The sequence below is a fragment of the Python bivittatus genome, unplaced genomic scaffold, assembly GCF_059951505.1.
Source record: "Python bivittatus isolate LINGU-HERP-01145 unplaced genomic scaffold, Pbiv_v1 ctg000980_np1212, whole genome shotgun sequence".
Taxonomy (NCBI): Eukaryota; Metazoa; Chordata; class Lepidosauria; order Squamata; family Pythonidae; genus Python; species Python bivittatus.
In genome coordinates this window covers 16,320,124-16,346,792 of record NW_028277125.1, presented here as the reverse complement: position 1 = coordinate 16,346,792, position 26,669 = coordinate 16,320,124, and the positions used below count along the sequence as shown (strand labels likewise).

Below are 26,669 nucleotides of genomic sequence, written 5' to 3'. Positions count from 1 at the left end.
ACTGAATAGAAGTTTAAACCTACCCTCTGCTGTGAACTAGTGATCAGCTGTAGATTTACTCTTGACTTCTCCAATTAAAGTATCCAAGTAGCACAATTATGCCAGATTAGTAGCTATTATCAGCTAGAACAGGCAACAGGCAACACCAGGGTAGATTGACAAATAGTTTAGCCTATTACATGGTGGTTTTCTGTGTTCCTATCCACTATAACAAGCAGTATCTCATTTACATAAATTTCTCAGGTACATGATGTAACATCAACACAGGCCTTACCACTTAATGAGAGGTTCACTTGTGGGCCAAGTTCTGCCTCTCCTAAAGATCACCATCCTTGGAGGATCCAACAACAAGATCAATTGAATTTGTCCTTAGGATATTTTGGATGGTACAGATACGTACAGTCTTGTCTCACCATATTCTAATGCAGTTTTCCTCAATCTGGCACCCTCCAGATGTGGTTGACTTCATCTTCCATAATCCTAAGACAAATGGCCTTCTGAGAGAAATGCAAACCTTGCCTTTACAGCATTCTTCATTGTTCAAACCTGGAGAGACAGTTTAAAAATGCTAGTGGATGGAAACGAGTGCAAGCCAGACAGATTCATCCAGGTAATAAATTGGGTTAGTATAGTGATAGCCTCCAAAGAAAAAGAAGAATGCAAGCCCTTTGCTTGTGGTTGGAGGAACGCAGAAAATCCTTTGATGCAATTAAGAGATTGGTAACAGGACCTCCCAAAGCAAACAGGCATTGCTCAGTGGATAGGCAGTCTCCTTGACAATATCTCATCTCTAGAGTTTCAGCCAGGACCCCAAAGGGGAGTTTGCATTTTGGAAAGGGAAAGGATGCTGGGTTGTAAAGCAAGGAGCATGAAAGACAAAAAGAAATGTTTCTGCAGAACTCAAACAGTTTCATGAGAGCCCTGAGAATCCTGAAAACATCTCACAGCAGTGCACCATGTCTGAAAGGTAGGAAACAGAAAGTGGAAAAGTAATGTTAGTCTTTGCACTATTGAATTGACACACTTTAAAAAACCAAGATAGAGTTACAAGGTTGAGTGTCTTTATACATATACAATTAGCAGCAGCCGTTGAATAGCTGAGGCTGGCTTTTCGGTTATGAAGCATAGCGGAAAATGTCATTACTGTAGGGGCAAAAAGTGTTGCCAAAGAAATTGATTATTTATGAAAAGTGGATTTAAGCAGCCACTCCAATGCAATATTTAAAGTACAATTGCTTAGATTATTGACAGCTAGCCTGGCGTGCAAGTTATACATCCACCGGCAAAGGCTAATTGTATGTGATAAGGCTAATTAGGGTAATTGGACCTGAATTGTGAGTTGGAGGCATTTTTCTTTGTAGCATAAAATGAGTACCATAATGTTTGGGGTAATCATTCACTATATAGCCTCACTTTGCAGGGCATCTGCATTAGCAAGTCTGCTTCCAAATGGTTTTCTTCTAATCTTCCAAAAATTCTAATGGGATCCCTAAAGAGACATTGTGGTGGGTAATACCTCTAACATGTCCAAATGGGGCTACCAAGCTCTTATGCTAGAAGCACAGAAATAGCCAAGGGCATCAAAACAATGGTGAGTGAACAAACAAGCAGGATTAAGAATAAAGAGTTGCTCTGTAACACTCTGGAGCATTCAGATGGTTTCAGTGTAAGGCTGAATGGGTAGAAAACAAGCCATCTTTCCTCCTTTTCCTTCAGAAGCTTGTCAACAAGCCAAGAGGATAAAGTGTGGTTATTATAGTGATTTTAGGCTAGGTGCCAGATAAAAAGTTCAGAGGGGAGAGATTGATATAATTTTCTCATCTGATCATTGGATGTTTAGAAGTTGTACACATTAGGTGAATTGCAGGCATATTTTCTGGGAATTCTCCAAAACAGTAGGATCACAAACCACTACTAGTCTAGTTATGTGGCAGGATCTTCTGAGACTTTGGCTGATTTTAAAAAACTAAGCAGGTTCAGACCTGGTTAGCACTAAGATGGGGCACAAGCAAGCAATCCCAGGACTGTAAACCAGGCTGCAGAATTGAAAAAAAAAAATCCCAGGAGAAAGTGACAGCAAACCAAGAAAGTATGTCCTTGTAGTCATCAAGAATCAAGCTCAGTTTGAAGGAAACCACTATTAAAACTTGAGCTTTTGGGTGGTTGGGGGAGGACTTCCTGGTCTACATCCTCTGCCTTGCTTCAAGACCTGCCCTGGAATGAGAACATTGCATTTCAAAAATTGGTCATCATACCCCAAAACCTTTTGTGTCAGTGTTGTCATTGGGTCACTAGAAACCCACTTAACCATCCTCTTGAGAGGCAAAACAGTCATCCTTTAATCTAATTCCTAGGTACTTATTATAAAGTAAGTAACCCATTTTAACAAGGGTTCAGAGAAACTGGAACACATTCTTTTGTTTCATAGCATAGGATATATTGTAAAGGAATTAAATTCAAAGAAGGAAGACTTCAATCAAATGTTAATAACAGTTCTTAATAGGGCAGTTTGATAGGGAGATTGACCTAGGGAGATGGTGAACTCCCCCTCACTGGATGTGTTTAAGCAGAGGCTAACCAGCCATCTGTTGAGGATGATTTAATTTGGATTGCTTCATTAAGCACCCTTCCAACTATATGATCCTCTCTGTGCATGTATAACTTCCTGTCCCAATTCCATCTTTTTCCCTCTTAGTTTTATTAATGGATGTGTTCATCCTCTAATATTGGAATTCAAATGGTATTTGGTAGCTTTTGTGACTCTGATTTCCTTTCAGGTATGTTTTCTTGTATTTGAAGATGTAAACAACTTGATGCCCTCCAGAATAGTGGATTAAAATTCCAATACCTACCAATGGCCATTATGGCCACAGATGACAGTAATTGGAGTCCACCAATCTCTGGAGAGCATCAGTCTATCTTCCCATGTGCTACTTCATAGGTGGTCAATCTTTTGATGGCTGAGGGTTTAATATGTTTTGGAGAGATGAAAGCTGTAGTGGGTGGAGTGAAGATGCAAAATAGACAGACCATGTTACATATATGGATGGGGCTAGAATGTTCTGGTTTTTGGACTTGATGGAAATTTAAAATATTTTCTTGGATTTAAAAACTTGATTAAGTCTATTTTAGAGCTACCACTATAATTCTGGTATTTTTCTCACCTTAAAATGAGAGAAGATAGTGTTGCCAATTTTTAGCAGTTGTGATGGAAGGGACATCTGAGACTGCCCCCCTCCCAAAGCTGCTTTTATGTGGGGGACACTGGTTACCCACCCTTTTTCTAGACAGATCTCACATTTGTGTAAAAACTTAAACAGTATCCATTTTTGGAGATTTGTGATGTTCAATATAAAAGAGAAACTTAACAGATGTAATTTTTGCATTTTAATTAAGTGCAGACTGCTATTCTATATGTGCCTTTCAGCACTTACAAATCTGTGATCCACTTCTAACTGTGATGTGATTTGCAAAAGTCAACTTTGTTTTGGAAGGGGACAGAGTTTGCATTTAGAACTTCCAACACATCCCAAAACAAGGTTGAGTAGACAGACAACAATATTTCTAAAAGTTCATTCACACATGAACATTTTCACTTGATTATTCAACAGTCAATAACTTTCAGATGAATTGTCTCCATTTTAAAAACACTGAGCTGAAGCTAATTTTGAGTTGTAAGATACTGAGTGGTTCATTCATATGTACGGGTAATCACTTGAATTCATTGCTGATGAGCAATGAGCATACGTGTGTGAATTGGAATAAAAGTCATTGAGTTATAGCCCATCTGATTTGTCCTTGGAGACCTATTTTTGAGAAGATAGGTTTCTTTTCAGACATATTTGTCTATCTCATTGTAAATTTCTTGAGAGAGAGAAAAACCAAAATGATCTAAGAGTCTTATGAGCACAATAGATTCCTGTAAAGGCATTTTGCAAAACAAATTTCTCTTAGAAGTAGAATTGACAACAAATCATGACCTATGATTTATGGTTACAACCTATTTCTCACTGCAGACAAAATGGGAGAGGGATCTACATAGTGAAATAGTCTGAATCTCATTTCCATTGCCACCCCCCATTGTTTCAAAAAATCAAAAGCACATATTACAGAGAGGCATTTATTTATTTATTTACATGCTAATTTTGCACCACAAAATTTTTAGTTCACTCTTAAGAAGCAATAATAAGGAATGAAGTGGGATAATAATGGGGAATTATTCAGCTGAACTGACCACTGCACCCAGTTTTAAAAACAAATGAACTGAATAAGTACAATCAAAGAATCTCAGCATTTTTATGACCTGAAATACTGTCCAGCTTAAATACAACTTAATAAGCCACCTTTGACCAGATTGAATCATTTGTCCATTTAGCCCAATGCTAGCATACATAACATTCCCTCCTCCATTTTTTTCCATACTACAACAGCCTTGGGAGGTTGTTTGGATAAGAGATACTGACTGGCCCAAAGTCATCCAGTGAGCTTACATGGCTGAGAGTTGACATAAATCTGAGTCTGCCTGGTTCTAGTCCAACACTTAAGCATTACACCATGTTGGATCTCATAGAATTTTATGTCCATTTATCTGCTTTATCATTATGTTGCTTTTTTATGAATCACTTATCAAAAAGAAGTCTAAAGAGACATGTCAGCAGTTAGGTCTGTCTGGCTCAAGACAAACACCTTACCTACTACATCACCTTAGAGACACCAGGTGACATATGAGCAGACACAGAAAGTATGTCTTCTGTACTACATCACATTAGAGTCCTTTTCAATCATTATGACAGGAGTAGAAAAATGTGGATCTCCAGATATTGTTGAACTGAAGCTCCCAGCAGCTCTGGTTAGTATTTGAGGGGTGAGGGATATGAGGGTGAAAAATATTGAGATTTGAAAGTTATGTTCTATAGAATGTATGCTATGATAGAAAGCTTGAACCTTTGAATGTTCTGTCCATATGATGAAGGAGGAAGAGGAGGAGAAGGAACCCATTCTTCCTGTAGGAAGCAGACTGAAGGGGAGGTTCTAAGAATATCAATCTTCCAACTAAGCAAAGCAAAGACAGTGAGAGGGACAAGAAGATAGCACTACTTCTAATGTCCCTTGAGATCCATAGGAAGAAAAGCAAAGATTCGATGCTTCTGGGACTGTCTCTTTAACAAATATCATCAGTCTCATAACTCCAACAATATCTGCAGTTGAAAGATGGAAATCTGTATGTAAGCTGCAAGGTGATCTGGAACTCTGCCCAGTCAGACTTCATAGTGCAATTCCAACTGAACAAGGTTTCAGATCACATAGAATTATATGCTGATAGATTTGGTTTACAAAGCCTTCATTTGAGACACTGACATCTCTTCAATTATCTGTGCTTAATTCATGGGCATTAGTTTATGCAAACTTGACTCAAACTTGATTCAAATTAGCTATTTAATTTGGAAAATCAGCACAATTTAATTCCATGCTTTGAACTGAATATCTGAATCAGGTTGATTTGGAAAGTCAAATCAATTCACGAGAAGGGCGGGGGAGGCTTTTATGCATCCCCCTCCCAAAATACTCTTTTAAATCATCAATTTATTCTGAAGTATCTGAATTATCGAGCCAATTTGAAAAGTCAGTATAATTGCCCTCAAATCAAGTTGCTAGATTGAAGTTTTTCACAGCTTTGTAATGTGCTCAATAAGGATTAACTGAAGGCAGGCAGAACCATGGACAGCTCACAACAGCAACGGGCTATCAGTGACAATGGCCATGTCTGTTCTCTGATGAAGTGTTGCTCGAACGTCCTGCTCTCCTTGGGCACGGTGTGGAAATTACAGGAAATGGGAAGGATGTCTTGATCTACAGACCTCATATTTCATAGAAATGTTTTATAGAATATTTGCTGCTCAGATTTCTCCTTGGACTGAAATCTCTGAAGCTTATCATTCCCACTGTAACCCTGAACTCTGTTTTCTGATAATGGGGTGATACGTTATGGACCAAAATATAGCACAGTATTCACTCAACATTGACTGAGTGACTCTCATAATTGATACATGTTCAGACTGCATTTTAGAAAACTGGCACTCTGAAGAGATCATTATAACCCATTAGCCTTACCCTCAATTTCCACCTACTAAATGGTACCATTTACATTGGGTTAAGAGACAGGGTTGCGTGCATTTTGGGTTACATGCCTAAATCCATGCCAAGGTTTTGAGCAAGACCTACTATTAATGTATGGGAGTATCAGGGGCACGGGGAGCAGATATGATTCTGATCACTCACTTCCCTTGCTTATGAATGTCAGGAAAAGGTTAATGGACTCTTAATGAGAAGACCAATAATAATGGGCAATTTATACACAGCTGGTCTATAGTTATAGATGTGCTTCTGTGGTGCTCAGTGCAGTCTTGTTGATTTTTTTTTTCCCCTCAAGCAGATTACCTGTTTTAGGAAACCCAAGATTTATCTTTGTAACAATGCACAGGATTCATAAGAACAGAATAACAGTTCTGGATCAGGCCAAGGCCATATTAGTCTATTAATATTTTGTTTTTCACAGTGGCTAGTCTGCTGCTGCTTGGGCCCACACAAGCAAGAGATAGTGATATATCTCTCTCCTGCTATTGTTTTCTGCAACTGCTATGTGGATCTAGGGTGCCCCCAACCTGGGTCTTCACAATCAATAGCCATTGACTGACCTCTTCTCCAGGACCATATCTTTTTAAAGCCACCATTCAAGTTAGTAGTATTACCACTGTGTAAGAAGTGCTTTCTGTTGTACTTTCTTTTGTCTGTTCTAAATCCTCTTCCAATCAGGTTCATTGGAGGGCTTCCAGTCCTGCCCATTTATTCCTATTCTCTGCTGTCTGTTTTTTAACCTGGTGTTTTGATAGAGAGAAGAAAATTTCTCCAGGCTATGTCTCAGTTTATACACTCAATCATACCCCCCTCATCCACCTTTTTTGCAGCCTGAAGAGTCCAAATATTCTAGCCTTTTCTTGTAAGTAAGGTGTTTGCTCCCCATAAGCATTTTGGTTGCCCTCTTCTGCATTTTTCCCAGCTTTATTATATCCTTTTCCAATTGTGGCAATAAGATCTATTCACAGTACTCCAGATTCAGAGATTTATTTTAAGGCAATACAGGTAGTTCTCATTTAGTGATCACAATTGGGATGGGCAACTCAGTCATTAAGCAACTTGGTTGCTAAGTGGAACTGCGACTGTGCTTATGATCTTACTTCATCTTTCCTTTGCTTTACAGACCTGTGAAGGTCATAAATGCAAGGATTGGTCATAAAGTTACTTTTTCATTACTGTCATAATTGCAAATGGCTGCTAAACAAGGCAGTCACTAAATGAGGACTACCTGTACAAAGCTGACAATTTTGCTTTCAGTCCCTTTCCTAATGACTCCTATCATAAAAGCTCCCTTTTTCACAACTGCCACACACTGAATTGACATCTCCATTGAGCTACCCACTGTCACCCCAAATCCTTTTTTGTGGTTAGTTACAGATAGCCCTGAACCTATCAGTGAAGATGGGGGGATTGTTCCAATCTGATCCCTTTATACTTATTTAAACTGAATTGTATTTGTCATTTGGTTAACCATTCAACCAATTTAACAAGAGTCTTCAGAAGCTCTTTACAATCGCACCTTGAATAGTTTAGTATCTTCTGCAAACAGGGCTAGCTCAAGGCTTACCCCTTAGTTAAGATCATTTATGAACACATTAAAAAAAGCTCTTTGAGGAATTCCACTTCTTACTTTCCTCCACTGAGAAAATTGCCCATTTATTCCTATTCTCTGCTGTCTGTTTTTTAACCAATTGGCATTCTGTGAAAAGACAAGTCCACTAAATTTAATTAAGAGTCTTTGACAAGGAATTTTATCAAAGATTTTTTTTTTAAGTTCTAAGTATAAAATGTTGATAGAATTCCTCCATTCACGTGCCTATATATAAAAAATGTTCAGAAGTTTATATCCAGGTAAATCAGGACAATATTACTTCCTGAACTCGAAAAACACCAAATAATTTTTTTTTTGCAGAAACATATCTATATGTTTCTCAGCAATAGTTTTTGCTATTCAGTTTATGATTTTGTTCAGCAGGGCCCCCAAATGGTAACAATGGCTCAGTTGCATTGTTTTATATTAGCCTTATATCTTGCATACAAGAATCTTTCCATTACCATTCTTACTGGAGCATTTAACAATTGCAGAACTCTTTCAGTTCCCTTGTGCAGCTGTTACAATCATATTTTGTGACAGATCATAGGGCTTGTAAAATAATAGGAGTATGATTTGGAGAATTGGCTATGCTACTAAAGATCAACAGAAATATCTATCAAGGTTTTCCTTGGTAAATTTCTCTGTTTTTAAAGATGTTCATTTGCTTGAAATCACAACCATGAAAATCATACAATTTATGCAATAAAGAAGAAAGCAATTTCAATTCCCTTGCCTGACAAAATAATAAACTGTATACACTCAAGTACAGTGCCTGTATAAAATTAAACCCATCTCCCATTAAAATGGAGGACAGGACAAAGGCAAAAAGGAAAAAGTAGGCAAGTCTGATCTATATGCTTTACACAGACAGATCTGACCCAATGATAACAAGAGATTTTTCTCACTTGTCTTGCTGTTAAGTATGTGTGAGATGTTTCATTCTAGTGGTGGAATGTTCCAGAGAACTCTAGAATGTTCCATTCTTCTTGTGGACCACTAATCTGGCCCTTTTGGGAATGGACAGTATGATCTGGAAGAAGGGCAGGACATTTCAGTTTCCCAGAATTTTCTTCTTCCCAAATGAAAAGTTTTGCACATCTCTATTTGTTATGAATGTTCTCTATTCAGGTTTCCTCATCATCATCTGGATTACAATTCCCATCTTATCTAGCCACCAGTAAATAGTTTTATTTGGATCTACAATCACAGTAAAGAGTAGGAATAATGACAAACTATATTGCTTGTAATTTTGCATTATATCTGAAAATGTCCTCCAATTCAGCTCAGAAGAAACAATTGTAGCAGTTTCATTTTTTTTTCAAAACTCCAAATTTAAAGGTATGTAATACAAAAATCCTCTATCCATTGTGTGAAAGTTGACATGCATTATTCCATCAGGGGCAACCACTGCTGCAAATTTCATCCAATACTATCAAACATTTCTTTTTTTAAAAAAGTTCTTTGCTGTTTTTGAAGGATAATTTGAATTTCTGAATCAAGTCATGGATTCAGAGTCAAAGTTGAATTGGGATCTCCTTGAATAATCAGATGTTAGTCCAAACCAATTTTTGTGGCTGACACCCCCCCCTAATTTATGGATATAGGTATTAGCATATATTCTTTCAGAAATATGTTGTCACAAGTCTGTGTTGTCCCAGTTCTGTTAAGGCATTAAACACACATTATGCTCACCAAAGAGATAGGCTGACATAATGTTTAATACTACTTACAACATAAAACAAGTTTCTCATGTTCAGATTTCATCTCTTTTCTCAAAGCCTTTGGAAACTTGTCAGCATAGTAGCAGTAATTCTTCAGATAAGTAGCTCTTCCCCCCCATCTTCCTTGAACCTTTATTTATTCAGGTTTTCAATCACATCCATGACAAGACCTGCAGTTTAGATTAAAATGGGAACAATAAAATAACCATAAAAATAAGTAAGTCACTATTTTTTGTACAAAAAGATGTTAATAAAAGATTTTAAAGCTTGAAAATTGAATTTATCCAGAGAGAGCTAGGTAGAGGCACTGAATTGCATTATTTTTTAAACTACAGCAAGAATCCCTCCACAGAAAGAGGCAGTATCTATAATATCTTGCTTGTAATATTTCTCAAGTGAATGCAGATTGCAGGTTTATGATATAGTCCAGGGCTGCAATTCCTACTATTTAAAGTTTTCTCCAGGATCATTTCAACATCGTGCATAGAATAGCACTTTTATTACAGTCACTGTCCAGAATTACAGACAAAACACATTAAAAATAAAAATAAAGTAAAAACGAAACAAGATAAAAATATTACAATTGGTGGTGGGTTCATCAATGGACAATCAAAGTCTGCCTAATTTTACAGGCAGTATAACAACCTTTGGCTACGTTCAAGGAGACTGAATCATACTGATCTGATAACAACAACTGTACATAGAAAAGATTGGAATTTCCTGGGTGTTTTACCAGGTAAGGATTTATAAGGTGGGTACAGTACAGCAGGACATGAGCTGCAGGTTCAGCAGCCCCATGTCCACAGGGGCACAGTCTCAGCTCATAGGGGACTTTTTTGTATTGGCCCTCCAAAACTGCTATGAGGAGAGTGTTGAAGCATGCTAAAGTTAGTGCTGTTTGGAATTTGGAAAGAGTTGTAAGTATCTCACTGGTTTATAAAAAGGGGCTTGACTGCTCTGGAAAAAAAACGTTCTTGGGTATCAACTTCATATGTTTTCTCTTTTATTCTGTGCTGTCTAGCTTTAGGATACTGAGTTTCCTGGATGTTGAATGCTACCTTATGCTCTAATCCAGCACTGCATTGCACATGGAGATAATTTTAACATGACTTTTTGCTCCTTTATTTTGCGTGGCCTAAGTTCTAACTTTTCTGAGTCCTAAAGTGATTACAGATTTGATTCCCCACATCGGAATCCTCCCTGTATTTTAAAATTGCTGTCTGTTTAGCTCCTCAGGTCTGAACCCAAGCCGACTTCGATCTTGCACTTCTCATTCATTTCCCTGCTCTGAACTGAACAATACAGATCTTCCTTTGTCATTGTTCTCATCAAGGAACAGAGGACTTCACCAGCTAAGCTATGATTCTGGAATTTCTTCTCCAGTAAGCATTCTGGTTCTGGGTTCTGTGGAAAGAAGCAGATCTTTATGGTAACCTCAATATTAGCACCACACTGCTAGTTTTTCCTTCTGAGTTATGATAATGGAATCTTGTTCTTTATTTTTAGCCTTCAGCTGTAAAGGATTGGTATTATAATTGCCTGAAACAGTAATGGCATGATCTCACCAAGCTTCCAAACTAGTGGCTAGATGCTGTTATTTTCCAGTTACTGATTGTCTTTGGTTGGTGCAAGGCTGAATTTTCAGAGTGCAAAGTGCTCTCTAGCACAGGGTTCCTCAACCTCAGCAACTTTGAGATGGGTGGACTTCAACTCCCAGAAATTCCCATGCTGGCTCGGGAATTCTGGGAGTTGAAGTCCACCCATCTCAAAGTTGCTGAGGTTGAGGAACCCTGCTCTAGCAGACATGGTGGAGGGCCAATCATATCTATGGTCCGTTTGCTAGTTACCACCTGGAGTTGTTTTTTTTTCCTGCTAGGAAGCTTATCAGCCCTGCTTCAGTTAATGAAGCAATGAAGTCTGTTGCTTCATTACAAAAACATTGCTTCATAACAAAAATATGGCGCTATTTGTTGTTTTCGCAAAGGCTTTTAGACCTGATCTGTTGGAAGTGCAGTTTATTTACTCTGTTCAGCCACAGTAACAGGAATGGGATAAGTAAGGGTGATTCTTGGACATGGGAGAGAGAAGATTTGAAACAGTTCCATCTAAGCATGGCATATAATGCTTGCTGGACACTTATGGAACTGCTGGTGGTTTTATCTTGCCTAGCCTTAAGGGCAAGTGGAGAACAACAGGGAACAAACTCATCATCTGCCTCTTCTTTGGGCCTTGCTTCAGTCCTTACTGAGATGGGTTATTGGTGATACTAATACAGAATATTCTTCAGTATGAAAGCTCAAGGCCCCCCAAAAATATCAAAGCTCCATAGAGGTCTACCTACCTCGATCAGAAGGCCATCCAGATGGTCATTCATGCCCTGGTCACCTCCTGGTTGGACTACTGTAATGTGCTTTACATGGGGCTACCGTTGAAGAATATCTGGAAGCTACAGCTGGTGCAGAATGTGGCAGCGTGGACAGTTCTGAATGCCCCCCGGGGGGCAAATATAACACTGCTGTTACGTGAGCTGCTGTGATGGAATGGACATATGAAGGCCAGGCTCAGGGAGATAAGCGTGTTCTTAGCCCCCAGCAGGAGCGTGGGAAGTTCAGGAAGATGAGGCTGGCACCTCCCTAAGGAATTCACAGTGTTGTGGCTGGCTGGCTTGGGAACTAGGGTTCAGTCTGGGGAGATTGATGTCAGGTTCAGCCCAAAGAACTCCAAGAGACAATGCAAATACAGTTCTGTTGCGTTTATTAGCTACAACCTCCAGACAGAAAATCTCCCCAGACTGAACCCTAGTTCCCAAGCCAGCCAGCCACAACACCGTGAATTCCTTAGGGAGGTGCCAGCCTCATCTTCCTGAACTTCCCACGCTCCTGCTGGGGGCTAAGAACACGCTTATCTCCCTGAGCCTGGCCTTCATAAGTCCATCCCATCACAGCTGCCTTTTCTGCGGTGGTCCCCGCTCTATGCAACAACCTACCTCCCGAGGTGTGGTGTGCCCCCACTCTCATGACCTTCAGGAAAGGCATGAAATCCTGGCTATGCCAGAAGCCTGGGGGCTGGATGGGGGTTCCCATCAGTGGAAGTGGCTTCTGGGGTAATTAACCTTGCCCCCCAGTCATCTTGAACATTTTTTAGTATTTATGTACAGGGTTGTTTTTATAGTCTGCTTTTAGTTGATTAATTAATTTTAACTATTTATATGGTATCATTTTTTAATGGTTCTTGGGTCTTTGGTTTTAATTGTGAGCTACCCAGAGTCACCCACTGGGGGAGATGGGTGGCATACAAATTAAATAAATAAATAAATAAATACATACATACATACATACATACATACTGCACGGCCAAGCCTTGAGCAAGACACAAAAGGCATTGGGAATCACAGGAGACCCAGCCATCTGCCTGTTTTGAAGGATGGGTACAGTGTGAGTCGAGCTTCTGGTGAGAAGATAGTTTGGGAGCCCCCAAATTACTAAGTACAATTCCATAGAAAAACTCAGTTGTAAGTTATGTCTGTCTCTACATGTGGCAGGAGAAACTTTGTTCATTTTGCTTGTCTCCTTTCAAGCTTCCATCAGATACATTCAAGTATGTTACCTGGCATGAATTAGAAGAAAATGATGTTCAAGGGAGTCAAATCTGCTGCCCCCGAGTGAGAGAAGGTATAGCAATAACAAACTGTTCGTAACCTCCATGATAACACAAGAATGGAATGGCCAGATTCTAGATTGATGTTCTATTTCACAGACTCACAAGTAAAGAGGGAATAGTTGGATGCCTGAGGTCAAGAGCACAGAAGCCAATCCCCTCACAGAAGAGTGTCCAAAACTGGTTCAAAAGTCAATAACCAAAAATAAATACATATCAGAAAAAAGATGGGCAACAAATATGATTGTAGTGCAGATGAGTGTCAAAAATCCAAATACCAAAGCAAAATCAAAGGTTCCAGGTACACAGCACAAGACAGGGTATTGCAAGCACTGTTTGCAGCAAGTAATCAAATTGTCCATGTGTGCTTTTTGGCTGGTATAGGCTGAACTTCTTCTGGACTCAGCCTGTGCTTATCAGCACTTCATAGGTGACAACGTTTGAGAAAGCTGTTACTTCTCAGGAGGTTGTCCTTACAATGTGCACTCCCAGGTTGCTGAGACCTCTGCTCTTGCACACAGTAACTTCAGAGTTCAAGATCATAAGCAAAAGGGTCTGTAGAGATGGAAGCACCAGGATCCAGAACAGTTCAAAGGCTAGGACCCAGATCCTTGGCTAAGATAAGTGCTATGAGTTCTGCTTTTGTGCTTTTCACTACCACTGATAGTGGGCATGACATCTGGTTCCTAGGCAACTTTCAACTCTGTACCTGCTTCAACCAGTATAGAACACAACGATCTCTAATAAAGGTGTAAAAGAGGCTGAGGGCCTCGCAATTGGCCTTTGAGTGACATGCTGGAGGCCACACAACAAAGTTTAGGCAGGGTCATGATGAAGAAATAATTCAGAACAAAAATGGATTTGATTTAATTTCAGTTGAATTAAATCCAATTAATATAATTATTCCATATATGTTTGATATTTCCTCCTTTCAGTCTTAATAGCAATTATAAGACAAAGTAGACCTCAGCTTGTGCATTCTTGATGTATAGTTACACTGAATAGGCAATTATATTTTTTTCTTGGAAGAAATGTGACCAGAAAGCTGCCCTTTTCATTGAACTGACTGGGTTTTATAGGCCTAATTGGTTGACAAATTTAGTTGATTACTTACAGGGGCCAAATTTAATCGGCATGGGCATAATTTATTAGCTGGGAGGCAAATTAAATTCTACACATTTTTTAATATTATTATGGGCTTCTGCTTAATCATCCCTGTTGTTAAACAGATCCACTGATAATGATAAACCAGAATTATCATAGACATCTTAGTGAAGGGAACTAAAGGAGATGGTTGAAAATCTTTTTTTAATCTGATTCAGAGATCACTAGAATCTGCAGAAGGTAAAATTCCTCAGTTGCAGGGGCAGACAAAAAAGAGTAGTTTGTACTTTGAAGGTTACAAAGCTAGAAGAACAGTGAATGGGAGGTGTTGGTTGAAGGCACCACAGTGGGAGATTTCTCTGAGGGAATCTGAAGTGGGGTAATGGTTTTGCTGCCTTGTAGGAGATCCTGCTGTGTGTTTCATTTATGCTCTGATATTTCCACAGCCCAATTGCAATTGTCTCCTTTTTTCTAAACTACATGCTATTTCCTCCTCTCTCTTTCTGAAATACCCAAACTTGTTTTTGTGCTTTTATCAGGGGCTGGGGAAACTATTCTCAAGCTCTAGTGCATGTTCCATTCAAACACCACATAGAGATTTCCACCTAATCATTTCAGCTACTAAATGTACAAGAAGAATTACTTGCCAGCCTCCAAAATGTTGTATTGAGCCTTTGGTTTGTTTTAGTATTTAGGAAACAAAATGAAGACATTAAAACTGCTTATTCTTGGAGCAGTGAGTAGCAGATTATGGTTACTAAATGCCAAGTTTGTGACTCTCCAGCTATTGCTGAATTACAACTTCCAGTAGTTTTTTACATTAGGTGGGGATAATAGGAGTTGTATTTCAGTAGGGCTATTATATTTGGGCTGCAAAACTCTGGACAATCACCAGGTAACACCAAAGATATACAAAAATGCTCAGTTTTGCTGCCATCTGCTGGTTGTGCCAATATTTGGAGCCCAAATATGGTAGCCTAAATTTCATCAACAACTGGAGGACCACAAAGTCACCCTTCCTGATTTAGTAGAATGTCTGCTAAATAAGATATTTGTCTGCTAATGTCTGCTAAATAAGATAGAATAAATAAGGATAGAAAAAGACCTATAAGGACTCAGGCAGTAGTTAATGGATAGTTACTCAGCCAGTCTCACTGGCAGATGTTTTTTCTTTTCAAGTCTGCATATATTTGGCAAATAAAATTCTTTACTCTTCCTTAATTTGCCACCCTTCAAAGTGGATGAATGTTTTGCAACATCACATCACAATACTGGTCCACTGTGCCATTCAAAGAGAAATTTGATGAATTCACAAATTTACAAACCAGCAGTCTATCTATGATTACTAGTTATGACTGATTACATTTTTAAAGTACTCAGTACTGTCCTTCACCCACAAAAAACCTAGAAGATGTACCTTTCCCAACTTGGTATCCTCCAAAATTCCAAGCCTATATGCTGATTAAAAAATCAGTTGATTAATCAGCTAAAATGATTTAATCATAAGGTATCTCTGTTTATGATGTACAACAGGAGTTAAGCAATCATTTACAGAATTGCAGTGTGTTATTTCTATATATACCTATGAGGAAGAAGCAATCACAAGACATATGGAACAAAACAAAATTTGGCACTGGAGATAGGAAGGAATTTAGAATAGATATCATGAAAAATACCAATTTGGTTTCCTGGCAGACAACTTCATTATTTTCTCCCCAAATGTAATCTTGAAAGCAATCCAATATGGCAAAAACATTATCATAAGAACAGACATCCATGATCCTCCAAATTTCCTCTTTAATATTTGTTTCAAATACTCAGATAGATATCAGATAGATGTCTGATTCATCTGCTTTGAGGTTTAAACACTAAATATTTTATTTATAATGTTTTATTAACTGCTGTAAATAAACAATTAATAGAAGAAAGATTATGTAAAAGAAAAACTATGAAAGTCCAAAGAATAGAAATACACAATATTGTGTGTGTGCATGTGCGTGTGTGTGTAATGCTATATATATGCTTATTAAGTCATATGGCTGCAAAAGTAGGACAGGAAACCAAGAAGCAGGACAGAAATAGCACTAATACTGTACTTTCAAACTCTGGTGCTAGAGAAGACTCTTGAGGATACCATGAATAGCCAAAACAACAAATGGATACAGCATTTTCATTCAAGACACAAGTGACAGGCTCAAACTATCAGCAAACTATCATAATTTGGACACAGTATACAAATACCCAGCTCTCTTGAGAAGCCAATAATGTGGGGAAAAGTTGAAGGAAAGATGAGAGAACAGCCAGCAGCAAGGTAAATGGACTCAATTATGACAGCAGTGATTGCACCACTGAAAGACCAGAAGTTGAAGGTAGATCATCCTCCAGAGATTCTATCTTTGTGGTTACTAGGGGTTGACACCAACTCCATAACAATCAATCAATCAGTCAATCAGTCAATCAGTCAATCAAGAATCACATAACTGCAACAGCTCCTTAAAGCAGCCACAATTTTCCTCAGGTTTGTACAGAAGCCAGAAATAATTTGGACTGCTTTAACAAATAGCAAGGAAATGTTATGCTTGCATTTGCATGAGGTCTGAAGCACTTCTTCTGCATCATTTTTGAAGTATGCACAACCCTAATGCTTATATAGTGCACTAAGAAACTGTTATAACAGGAATATCCATGGGGGAAAAATCCACAATCTATAGCTGGAAGACACCTTTACTAGATCCAGCCATAATAACACAAAATGATAAGCATGTTTTCAGGTGCTGAGAATTCTTCATCATAGGGAAGGTTACAAAAACTGAAATAGGGAAGAAGCAAAGAAGTTGAAAAATTATTTTGTTGTTCAGTCGTTAAGTCATGTCCGACTCTTCATGGCCCCATGAACCATATCCTGCCAGGCCTTCCTGTCCTTCACTGCCTCCCTGAGTTTGCTCAGTTTCATGCTCATGAAAAATTATAGCAGATGTTTAACTATGAGATGTGTGGGTCAGTCCTAAAGTGGATGGAGATTATGGATTGAATGCATAGTAAGTATAGGTCTTACCTAAAGGCTAACTACTAGGAAAGGTATTTTCAATGGTAAGGTCCCACTTATGACATAATATTCTGCAATGGAATATGCACACCCATTGCACATGCGTATGTACACACACACACACAGTTTGTATTGTATATATTCATCCTAACATTAGTTCAGCAAATTTACATATTTTTCCATGCTAACAATTTATTGCATCATTTAGCCATCACTATAGTGATAAGTCACTAATGAGGTCTGTATTGCCAGTGTGATATTTGAGTGATACTGTTAATTGGCAGTGAAGTAATGCCCTTATTTGATTAGAGTGTAAAAATGAAAAACAAAAAATGCATATGCGTGTTGTGGGAAATAAACATTTGAATTCTTTCCATTCTTAAAGTATTTCTGTTTCCTCCTCTGACCTTTTCTCTGTACATCAGTTTAATCTGTAATCTATTTTTATCGTTTGAAATGTTCAAATCTATAAGTAGTAATGTGATACTGGAATGGATAAATATCTAAATACATTTAGGACCTTCTGAAGAAGAATGTTTTTTTAGAGGGGAACAACATGGTCATTGTGCAAGAAGAAAAATGACAGAGAAAGAGAGGTGGGAGCAGTGGTTACAAGAAGACTGGGAAAATTGTGTGGTAAGTTCTAAGGTTGTGAACGTTTGAAGCTTATTATTATTATTATTATTATTAATTAAATGTATATGCCACACGACTCCCAGTGACTGGGTGGTTACAAATAAAACATTAAAAACAAGGAAAAATATGATAGAAAAAAGTAAGAGTAAAAATGGCAAGGATGACCAATAAATAAATAATAGACAGAAACAAAAAGAAACTTGCACAATCCATTCTTAGTCATTTTGGTTTGTAATTAGCTACAAAATAGGTGTCTGTTATCAAGACACTGTATAATTTATAGGCTATCATTGCCACATAAATCTCATTTAAACTTCCAATTCCCTTAAAACAGGTGCAGATTTTAGATCTCACTTTCCTTTTGGAGTTAAGTTCCTTGTAGACTGATAACAGATAGCCAGTGAACTATATGATAGTTCTATCTGATAGGCACTGAGAAATAAAGAGGTCCAAAGGTGTTCATATCAAATCTGTGTTCCAAATTGTTAAGGGAATTTAGAAAGAAAAACCTCTGTCATCAAAGTATCTTGTCTGTAATTGTTTCAATAATCTGTTCTAGGAACAGCCAATAATATAAAATAATAGCAGCACACCCCATCAAAACAGATTATCTGTTGGGGTTGAAACCAAGGTTGAAACCAATTTTTCAACACAGCGCTAGTTGTACCCTAGTTCTGCAAAGAAGTGACAGCTGAGCTTTGCAGAGCTAGTGTACAATTAGTGCTGTGTTGAAAATGTGTTTTGCCACTTTTCCAAACCATTTTCATTCAGTTAGAAAAAAAAATATTGTTTGCTTTCAAAAGAAAAGATGGTTCGGGTTAGATTCTCATGACCTTAGCTACAAAATAATTCAGAAATATATCTAAGGGTCCCTCTCTTTCATTGCGCAATCCTCTCCCCATCAGTCTACAGCCTCCCTGGCTTCCCCCCATTATGAGGGGACACCACCCATTGGCTTTTGGAAACCAGGAAATGCTGACATCAGAGTGGTTGTAGAGTGCTATAGAAGGGTATAACAGAGAAAAAAAAAATAACAACACCAGAATCTCCAATCAAAAGTAAGCTAAAAAAACAGTATCAAAAAATTTCTGAACAAAATTTATAGCAGATGAGTGTAAAATAAAGTAAGAACAGCCTCTCTCTCAAGAAGAAAAATTCTGAGAAACTGAAGGACGGATTTCAGCAGTTTAATTGTATTAGTGAATTCATATACAAAACCTATATGAGCTTAGAATGTGCTCTCTCATTGTACTATAACCCAGTCATTTTATTTAATAGTAAAAAATGTCTTGTGTCCCAAGAAATTTAAAGGCCAAATATCATGTCTACATTATTTAAATTGGGGAAGGGGGGGAAGGGGCAAAGGGGGAAGGGGAAGGGGAAAGGGGATATATGTAACACGTAAATAAAAGCTTTGGAAGGGATTTTTATTGAGAAAAGTGAAAATTGAGAGAATAATCTTTCTCCTTTCTCCTCTGATTCCAGTATGTATTGGATGTTTTCTCCTCCCTTACCCCCACACTGCCCCCCACACTGTTATTTATTAAATTGTATAAAAAGTAAACAATGAATGTGGTTTAGTCTGATTCTAATTCATGCTGTGAACGACGCTGTACAGAAAAGATCTTTGTTAGGTACTCAAATGAATTAATTTAAATATTCTTTTTCTCTATCAGAGTTTAAATCTTTCATATCAAGATTTGGGAGATCCTTACCAGATAGACAACTGTAAAAGAATTCTCCGTCGATTAATTCGAGTGGAGAGGCTTTGGCTGGTGGACAACTCACTGACAGATCTAAGTGCCATATGTTTGCCAAGGTAATTTTTTTTTCAATTAATAGGTACTTTTCCACTTTTCATTTAAATTAATGGCAATGCATCTACAATCACAGCTACAGTTTTAATCAGAGCAAATGAACCAGTTGCCAGAGTAAAAGAACAACTTTGTCTATTTTTAAGACATTTAAAAACATTGATTTGCTATAGTCTAGAATTTTATTTTCTCTGTGTATAATAATTGATAGCACATTCTTTTATGCATTTTGCAGATGCAAAGAACTGAAACTCAGCAAAAATCATTTTACATCCTTCAAACAGCTGCCAAAAATACCTGAAATTCAACACCTGTCCTTAGATGAGAACAATATCGCAGCCTTAAATGAATTATCAGCCTTGAGATACACTCCATTAGAATCTCTTGTTCTCAAGAGGAACCCCTGTGAATTTCAAGAAAACTACAGGCAGCTGTAAGTTCCTGGAAACCACTAAAGTGTAATTTGAGATAATGTTATTCCTAGAAAGCATATTTGTAAAACAGTAGCTGGGGCCAAAAATCACTTATTAAAGTAAATAGCATGCACACAGTGCCCATAGTCTCAGTAAAACTGGACTAAATCAAGCTGTGATTGAGCATCAAACTGTACATCTTCTCCCATAGCCATAAACTGTGATTCACCTAAGAAGTCCCTAATTCACCATTATTTGTTTCATCCCAAACTAGGACTCAATGATTATCAGCTTTGGAACAAATCAGAACATTTAATTATTGTTTAATAACTTGTCTAGGTAACCAGTTTGTTGGGTTGGTTGAGTCAGGAATATCTAGTTTCTAAGAGGATTTCTGGCTTAACTGTGACTCCTATAAAGGGTAAGAGAATGTTCCATTCATGAGCCAAAAATGCTTATGTATAGGACAAACTGGTTGTCACTGAGGGGAAATAACATATCTGAATATCATATGTAAACAATTTCCCAGAAAACAGAGCCCCATCCAGCTTTCTTGCCCCAATTGCAGAGAGTGGAGGATGGATTGAGGAAACAAAGGTTAATAACAGTAACTGAAATATAGCCCAATTACAAAGAACTTGTCTATCCATTGCTCTCAATGCCAGCCAAGATGAAGTTCAAGAAAAAAGGGAATGCTTAGAAGTTCAGTAATGCACTTTCCTAAATATGAAAATGGCAAGTTATGATATCTAGCCCCCTGTGCTATAGTCTGGAAGCAATGCAAAAACCCTATACTCACATCCTGTGCTTCTAAGCTGAGTGAGGTAGCTATTCCAAATAACAGATGATCAATAATATCAGTTAGAGAAGAAAGACATGCCCAAACCCTGCCTGGCACCTTCTAAAGTAGTATGAGGCTTTCGGATGCAGTGTAGAACATTTTCCCATTGCCAGTATTGCAGCTGCCAGTCCAGTCAACTTTTCTACTTGAAACAGGAGAAGATGATACCATGTTTTTGTCTGGGGCAAGAAAAATCTCTTCAGTTTGCCTTGTCGTGTGATCTTATAATATATTCTTCTTGCACCTCTACTTGCTTTTGACTTTTCAGTTTGTGGTATCTCTCTCTCATATACACACAAATACACATACACATATGTATACACACAGAGCCAGTTTCAGAGGTGACAAAACAAATTGGGGGTATGACGCCAAGGGAGCGTCTCCCTTAAGGGAGCAAAGCTATAGATGTTCTCAGAAAATCCATACTGAGTACAGAATTGTGTCATAGTGCAGAAGAAATAAAATAATACATATCCACTGGTAGTCTACAAGATTAGGAGTCCACCCCTGAATTCCCTTTCCACCTGAAAAAAAAAAAAAAAGGATCAAGGACACATCTACTATTCAGAAATTGAGATATAAAATTCGGAGAGGTGGAAGAAAGACTTTCAGCTGCATATTACATGTTTTACCCAAGTCCTCCTACTTATGGGAATAATAGCAATAGCAACATTAAGTTCATTAAGGTTTAGGATAATGAAGGGGAAATAACAGCAACAATTTCCTTCTCAATTTTATTATCCTACAGTGTGTTCTCCGACTTGCCAAATCTGAAGATGCTGGATGGGATCCTAAAACTGCCAGAGGACTGTCTTCCTAGACTAGAAAGCAATTTTTTGTCTAAAATATGCACCATATTATAGCATTATCTTTTCCAACAGGACTGAAGGATTTGCCATGATTAAAGGAATAAATCTTATGGACACATGGATGTTTCTTGTCTTAACCATCTATCATTTAGGGACTACTTCATCAATAATGTCCAAACTTAACATTACAGAATACAAAAATATGCTCCCTGGACAAATATTTGATTACTTTGAATAATTTCTTCTAATCCTTGTGTTCTTTAGGTTATGTATTTAATACATTTAGTTCTAGCCTCCTTGCCAAGGGCTTCTCAAGAACTTCATTTTCTCCACACAACTCTGTGTAGGAGATTAACCACTACAATATTACAACAAACTCTTCCATGCATTTGAAAATGGAATCTTATGGGATGCATTTTAAAAAGCAAAATAGGAAAACTCAGGCTGAATATAGGATTGTGCCCTCCTTCTATTAGATGTTGTTGTAAGATATGAGGGAGGTGTTGCATGAAGACCCATCCCAAACTGTGGCCAGAGGAAGAAAAGGAAGATTTGTGTATATTTTAAAGAGGCCATTTTCTCTGGAACACTGTCTTGGATCAGGGTTTGAATGCAGGCCTTGTGGAAGCTTGGCAGCCATTTTGTGAAGATAGAAGTCTCTGAAGCAACCATTTTATGAGAGCAATTATAATGTATTTTCAAGATTCCAAATATACCCACCAGCTCACTGGGTGGTGGTGGGGAGAACCAAAAATAAATAGAAAAAAAGTTAAAAGGAGAAAGGAACATATTAAAATACTTATGGAAAATAGTTCTGTGTTTTAAAACGTGACCACATGGAGTAATATTGATCTGTCTTTCCATTACACTGATAGAGACCCAGTTCATAGGCAGGCAGCAAACATATATCATCAGTCCAGGTTTGTAACTCTGGGGCGGCACTATCTTTCTCTTATACTTGCTATACCCCATGCATAATAAATCCAAATTACTTCAGATGTTTATAAATTCCAAATTTTTGTGTATAATACAACAGCACATTGACAACTTTAAATACCAGTCCTCTTAGCAGAATCATGATGAGCAACTTATGGATTTTAAATCAAAATGTAACAATAGTGGGACAAGCCTACATCGTATACATAAGTACCCCTTCATTATTTTTCACCTCCAGCATAATGGAGTTGAGGGCTAACCCTTTTCAAACACTGTCAGAACTGTCCAATTAGCAATGTCCCCAGGGAATCGATGATGCCAAAATGGCACATATGTAGTAGGTCATTGTGCAAACACCATCATTATGTACTAGTGTCCCAATACATTTGTGTGATAATATCATCATGCACATTTTGTCACTGCTCCTGGGGATCCCTATGAGTTCTATAAACATGAAAAACAATATTTTTTAAATTACTCTTATCTTAAGATCATAAGGAACATACTTAATTCTGTTAAAAACACTTAACCATTGATTGATCAGTATGACTATTCCAACTGTTTTTCCAAAGATGCGTGCAAATAACCAATATACATCTTACTAGTATTCTCTAATTGTCAAATAAAAATACTGTAGATTTGGAATAATCCAAAAGACAGTTCAGTGCTAATAGTAGTTCAGGACATTTAGATGCTGCCAGTGCATATGGGCCAAAGTCTGAAATCAAAAGATGTCATAAGTGAATATACTACTATTTCAGTTTTACACACTCCAATGTCCACTTGTGATACCTTGAATGGTTTCAAAACTTGATTTTCCTAACTCTTCACACCTTGACACCATCCCAAGATTTCAATGCCCATAATTGTTGGCCAACATAATTCCCATCACCACCAGTCAGCATGGCAGGGAATGATTGAAGTAAAAGTCTGACACATCTAGAAAACTGTAGAAGACTACAGTAGTCTCTTTGGGGTTAAGCTGATCAGCAGCCACTTCAGGATAGGCAGCATACAGTTCCTTTTCTACTAACTGTGGTAAAACTATGGTATTGAGTTTCATGCAGGGTTAGACAGTAACTGTAAGCCATGACAGCTAAATCATGGTAAATGCATTATATCTTGGTTTCAAGAAGCCGGGGATCTTCCATTGTTAATGTGAACGCAACCCAGTCTTCTGTTTCTCCCAACCTTCACTATATATCTGTGCTGTATCAATGGATTCTATCGAGCTTCAGTATTGCAGTGACAGAAACTTAGGCTTCTCAAAGAGAAGAAGCTGGGGGGGGGGGGAGACTACAACTAGTTTTTTAGCAAAGAGATATATGATGTCCTCCCATGGAATGTGTTGCAACAGGAGCTAATGGAATAATTTGTCTTCTGCCTGCTTCCTCTTCAGCTGATTAAAACCAAATCCATTTCATTCATTATGCAGCAGCTCTCACTTTGGCCATAGACTGGACCTGACCACCTACAAAATTCATGACCATGCTCAGTCTGCCATCAACTACTAGTCCTAAAACAGAAAAATGAATTTAACACATCTACTGACTGATGCTTTGATCAATTTGGATACACATTTAAAGCACAGAGGGGCAAGGTTATAAAACTATAGTCCAATACACACTATTAAGCTGTTTCAGAGCCATCATTTTTCATTTGTGATCTCTGTCCAGTGTGTGTGTGTGTGTATTCACTTAGCATGCTGTCTTCCATACTAATAATTGAAAATGCTGACAATAAGAAATTAGGTTCTCACATAGCATATGTCAGGGTTCAAAGGAGTGATATAAATAAATATAATCAGAGAAGACTAGAGGCTAGGACAGTGATGAATTAGCAGCTATCACTGAACTCATGAATAGTCAAAGCACAAAGAAATTATGATATCCCTAAAATCAATAGAAAAGAAAGGGTGATTCTGCAGTGGGTGGGAGGCAGGATTACAACTGACATAGAAGATTATGTTTGTACCTCTATCAAAGTGCTCCTTATTTTATGAAATGGGTTCCCATGCAACCACACAGAACTGTCAAGAACTGTCAATCCTATGGCAGGCACTTTATGCTGAACCACACAACTGTGAGCTCAGAAACAGCTGTGACACAAACGTGTTCCTTGTTCACTGAGGTCATCATACTGGTCACACACATGCACACACATACACACATACACTTTATGAATATTAGGGTCAATAGAACCCATGGTATATTACTTCTTACTTTCTCTCTTTTAACATTTGCTTAGAAACACTATCCCTAGAGATGGAGCAAAAAAATGTACTGAAATATTTTTTCTATGCAGTGACATGAATTTGTACCTTCTCAAAGAGTACAATAGTATAGGCCCCTGCCCCAAAGCACACATGATACAAAGGGGGCAACAGCAAAAGAAAACATGAAGGGAGAATGAATAGAGGAAAAATGTGTAAGATCATGCCGTTCTATTACAGTTATCTATATTTAGTTACAGATACATTTGATTTAGCTGGGCTTGGTAAGGGTTTCCAAGACTTCCCCAGAAAATGTCCTGTTTCTAAGCCACGATTGACTGGATAATGGAGAAATCAGAATATGAACTGAGCTGTCCAACCCTTACCAAGCAGATTCTTGTTCCTAAGGTATGACTCTACTTTTTATCCAGAAATGCATCCCAGGTAGCATCAAAAGACTTGGAAATCCTGCTTATCCTGTAATAATATTGCATTGCCATTGTAATGTATTGACATTTGCCAGCTGCTAAACCATATTCCACTTGCAGCATTTTCCAATTCGTCAATCAAGTCCCCCCCCCCCCCCCATAATGTGGCATCTTCCAAGATGGCTGAGTTGGCTGGAGGATTGCAATTCCAACCCACAGGTTGAGGAAAACGGCATTAAATGATTTCTTTTCCAACTGCTTGTTCTGCTGCCAGCACGTACCATCTATCACTACCATCAGCTTATTCAAAATTAGCAGGTCAGCTACAATGGTGCAGTCCTTGTAAATCACAAATCACTGCAGGAGCAGGTGTGTCTATAGCAATAGTCAGATCAATCAAGGTCATCATCAATTCCAGCATTGCAGAATTTGCCCTTGGTTAGTCTTTAAAATGCAAATCAAGACCAGAGTCTGAAATAGAATATAAAAATGATAGCAAATAAAAAGACATAACAAATTCATTAGGCTTCCAAACACTTACAAGATTGGCATCAAATGCTCCCAGATGAGGATGTGTAGGGCTGCAGCTCACCCCCAAACTATTGCCCCAACTACCTTTTCATTGTTTGATCTTGTACTACTGTTCTCTGAAATCCACCTAAAACAATGAGAGGATGTGATTTTTTTTTAATAATCCATATAAGCAAGATGCATTTTTTTTCTATAGAATTGAACAGCTAAAAAGAAAGTGGTTTATAGTGCAGACCTCCAGATGAAAGGTTTGGAATAAATGAAAGAATTTGAACATCTCCAAATGTATGGTTAGCATTGCTGGAGGCTGAAAAGTTCCCTTTGAACAGAATGGATTTTTTTTTTCATACTTGCAGAGTTGAAATAAAATCACACATTCTGGTTGGTTTTGAGTTATGGGAGGCTCTTGGCAATATGTGATCCAGAGGGCCTCCATTCTCACCTGAACTGGATGTTCCTTCACCCTCTATTTAGAGAAAGGCCCCACGGCAATGGTTGTTATTTGTCATTGCTATTCACCACCTGCTTTAGTAGAAACATAGCAATGGTTGATGCTGAGAGTTGTGTTGCCACAAGAATAAAAGAGAGAAAGAAGTTGAGCAAGTAGCTCTTTCTAGTCTTCTCACTGATTCCTTCTCTGAAAGAAAAAAGAGTGATGGCACAGGCCCCCCATAGATGGTGGGACCCAAGCACTGCAGGCATACAAGATACTCAGTACGCTCATTGAATTAATTCATTTTCTGGGCTTGCAGAATAAGCTGGACCATAAGCTAACCAAATGGGCTGATCTGC

General features: G+C 38.0%; 1 protein-coding gene across 1 annotated transcript; it reads left to right on the top strand.

The window, feature by feature from the left end:
- The first annotated feature begins 956 nt into the window (after nt 1–956).
- On the top strand, nt 957–21,824 carry LOC148213548 (uncharacterized). The gene is made up of 7 exons (XM_088132137.1): nt 957–967; nt 10,679–10,832; nt 13,028–13,121; nt 17,775–17,893; nt 19,570–19,712; nt 19,943–20,140; nt 21,710–21,824. Exons 1-7 carry the CDS (start codon nt 957–959, stop codon nt 21,822–21,824), a joined length of 834 nt encoding a protein of 277 aa, XP_087988263.1.
- Nucleotides 21,825–26,669: the final 4,845 nt, after the last annotated feature.

What these genes read in the sequence shown, in the direction of transcription:
- LOC148213548 (XM_088132137.1), top strand. An exon ending in AAGACTGGGAAAATTGTGTG is followed by an intron (nt 17,894 to 19,569) that starts GTAAGTTCTAAG and finishes TTTCTCTATCAG; the next exon opens with AGTTTAAATCTTTCATATCA. An exon ending in AGTGCCATATGTTTGCCAAG is followed by an intron (nt 19,713 to 19,942) that starts GTAATTTTTTTT and finishes TGCATTTTGCAG; the next exon opens with ATGCAAAGAACTGAAACTCA.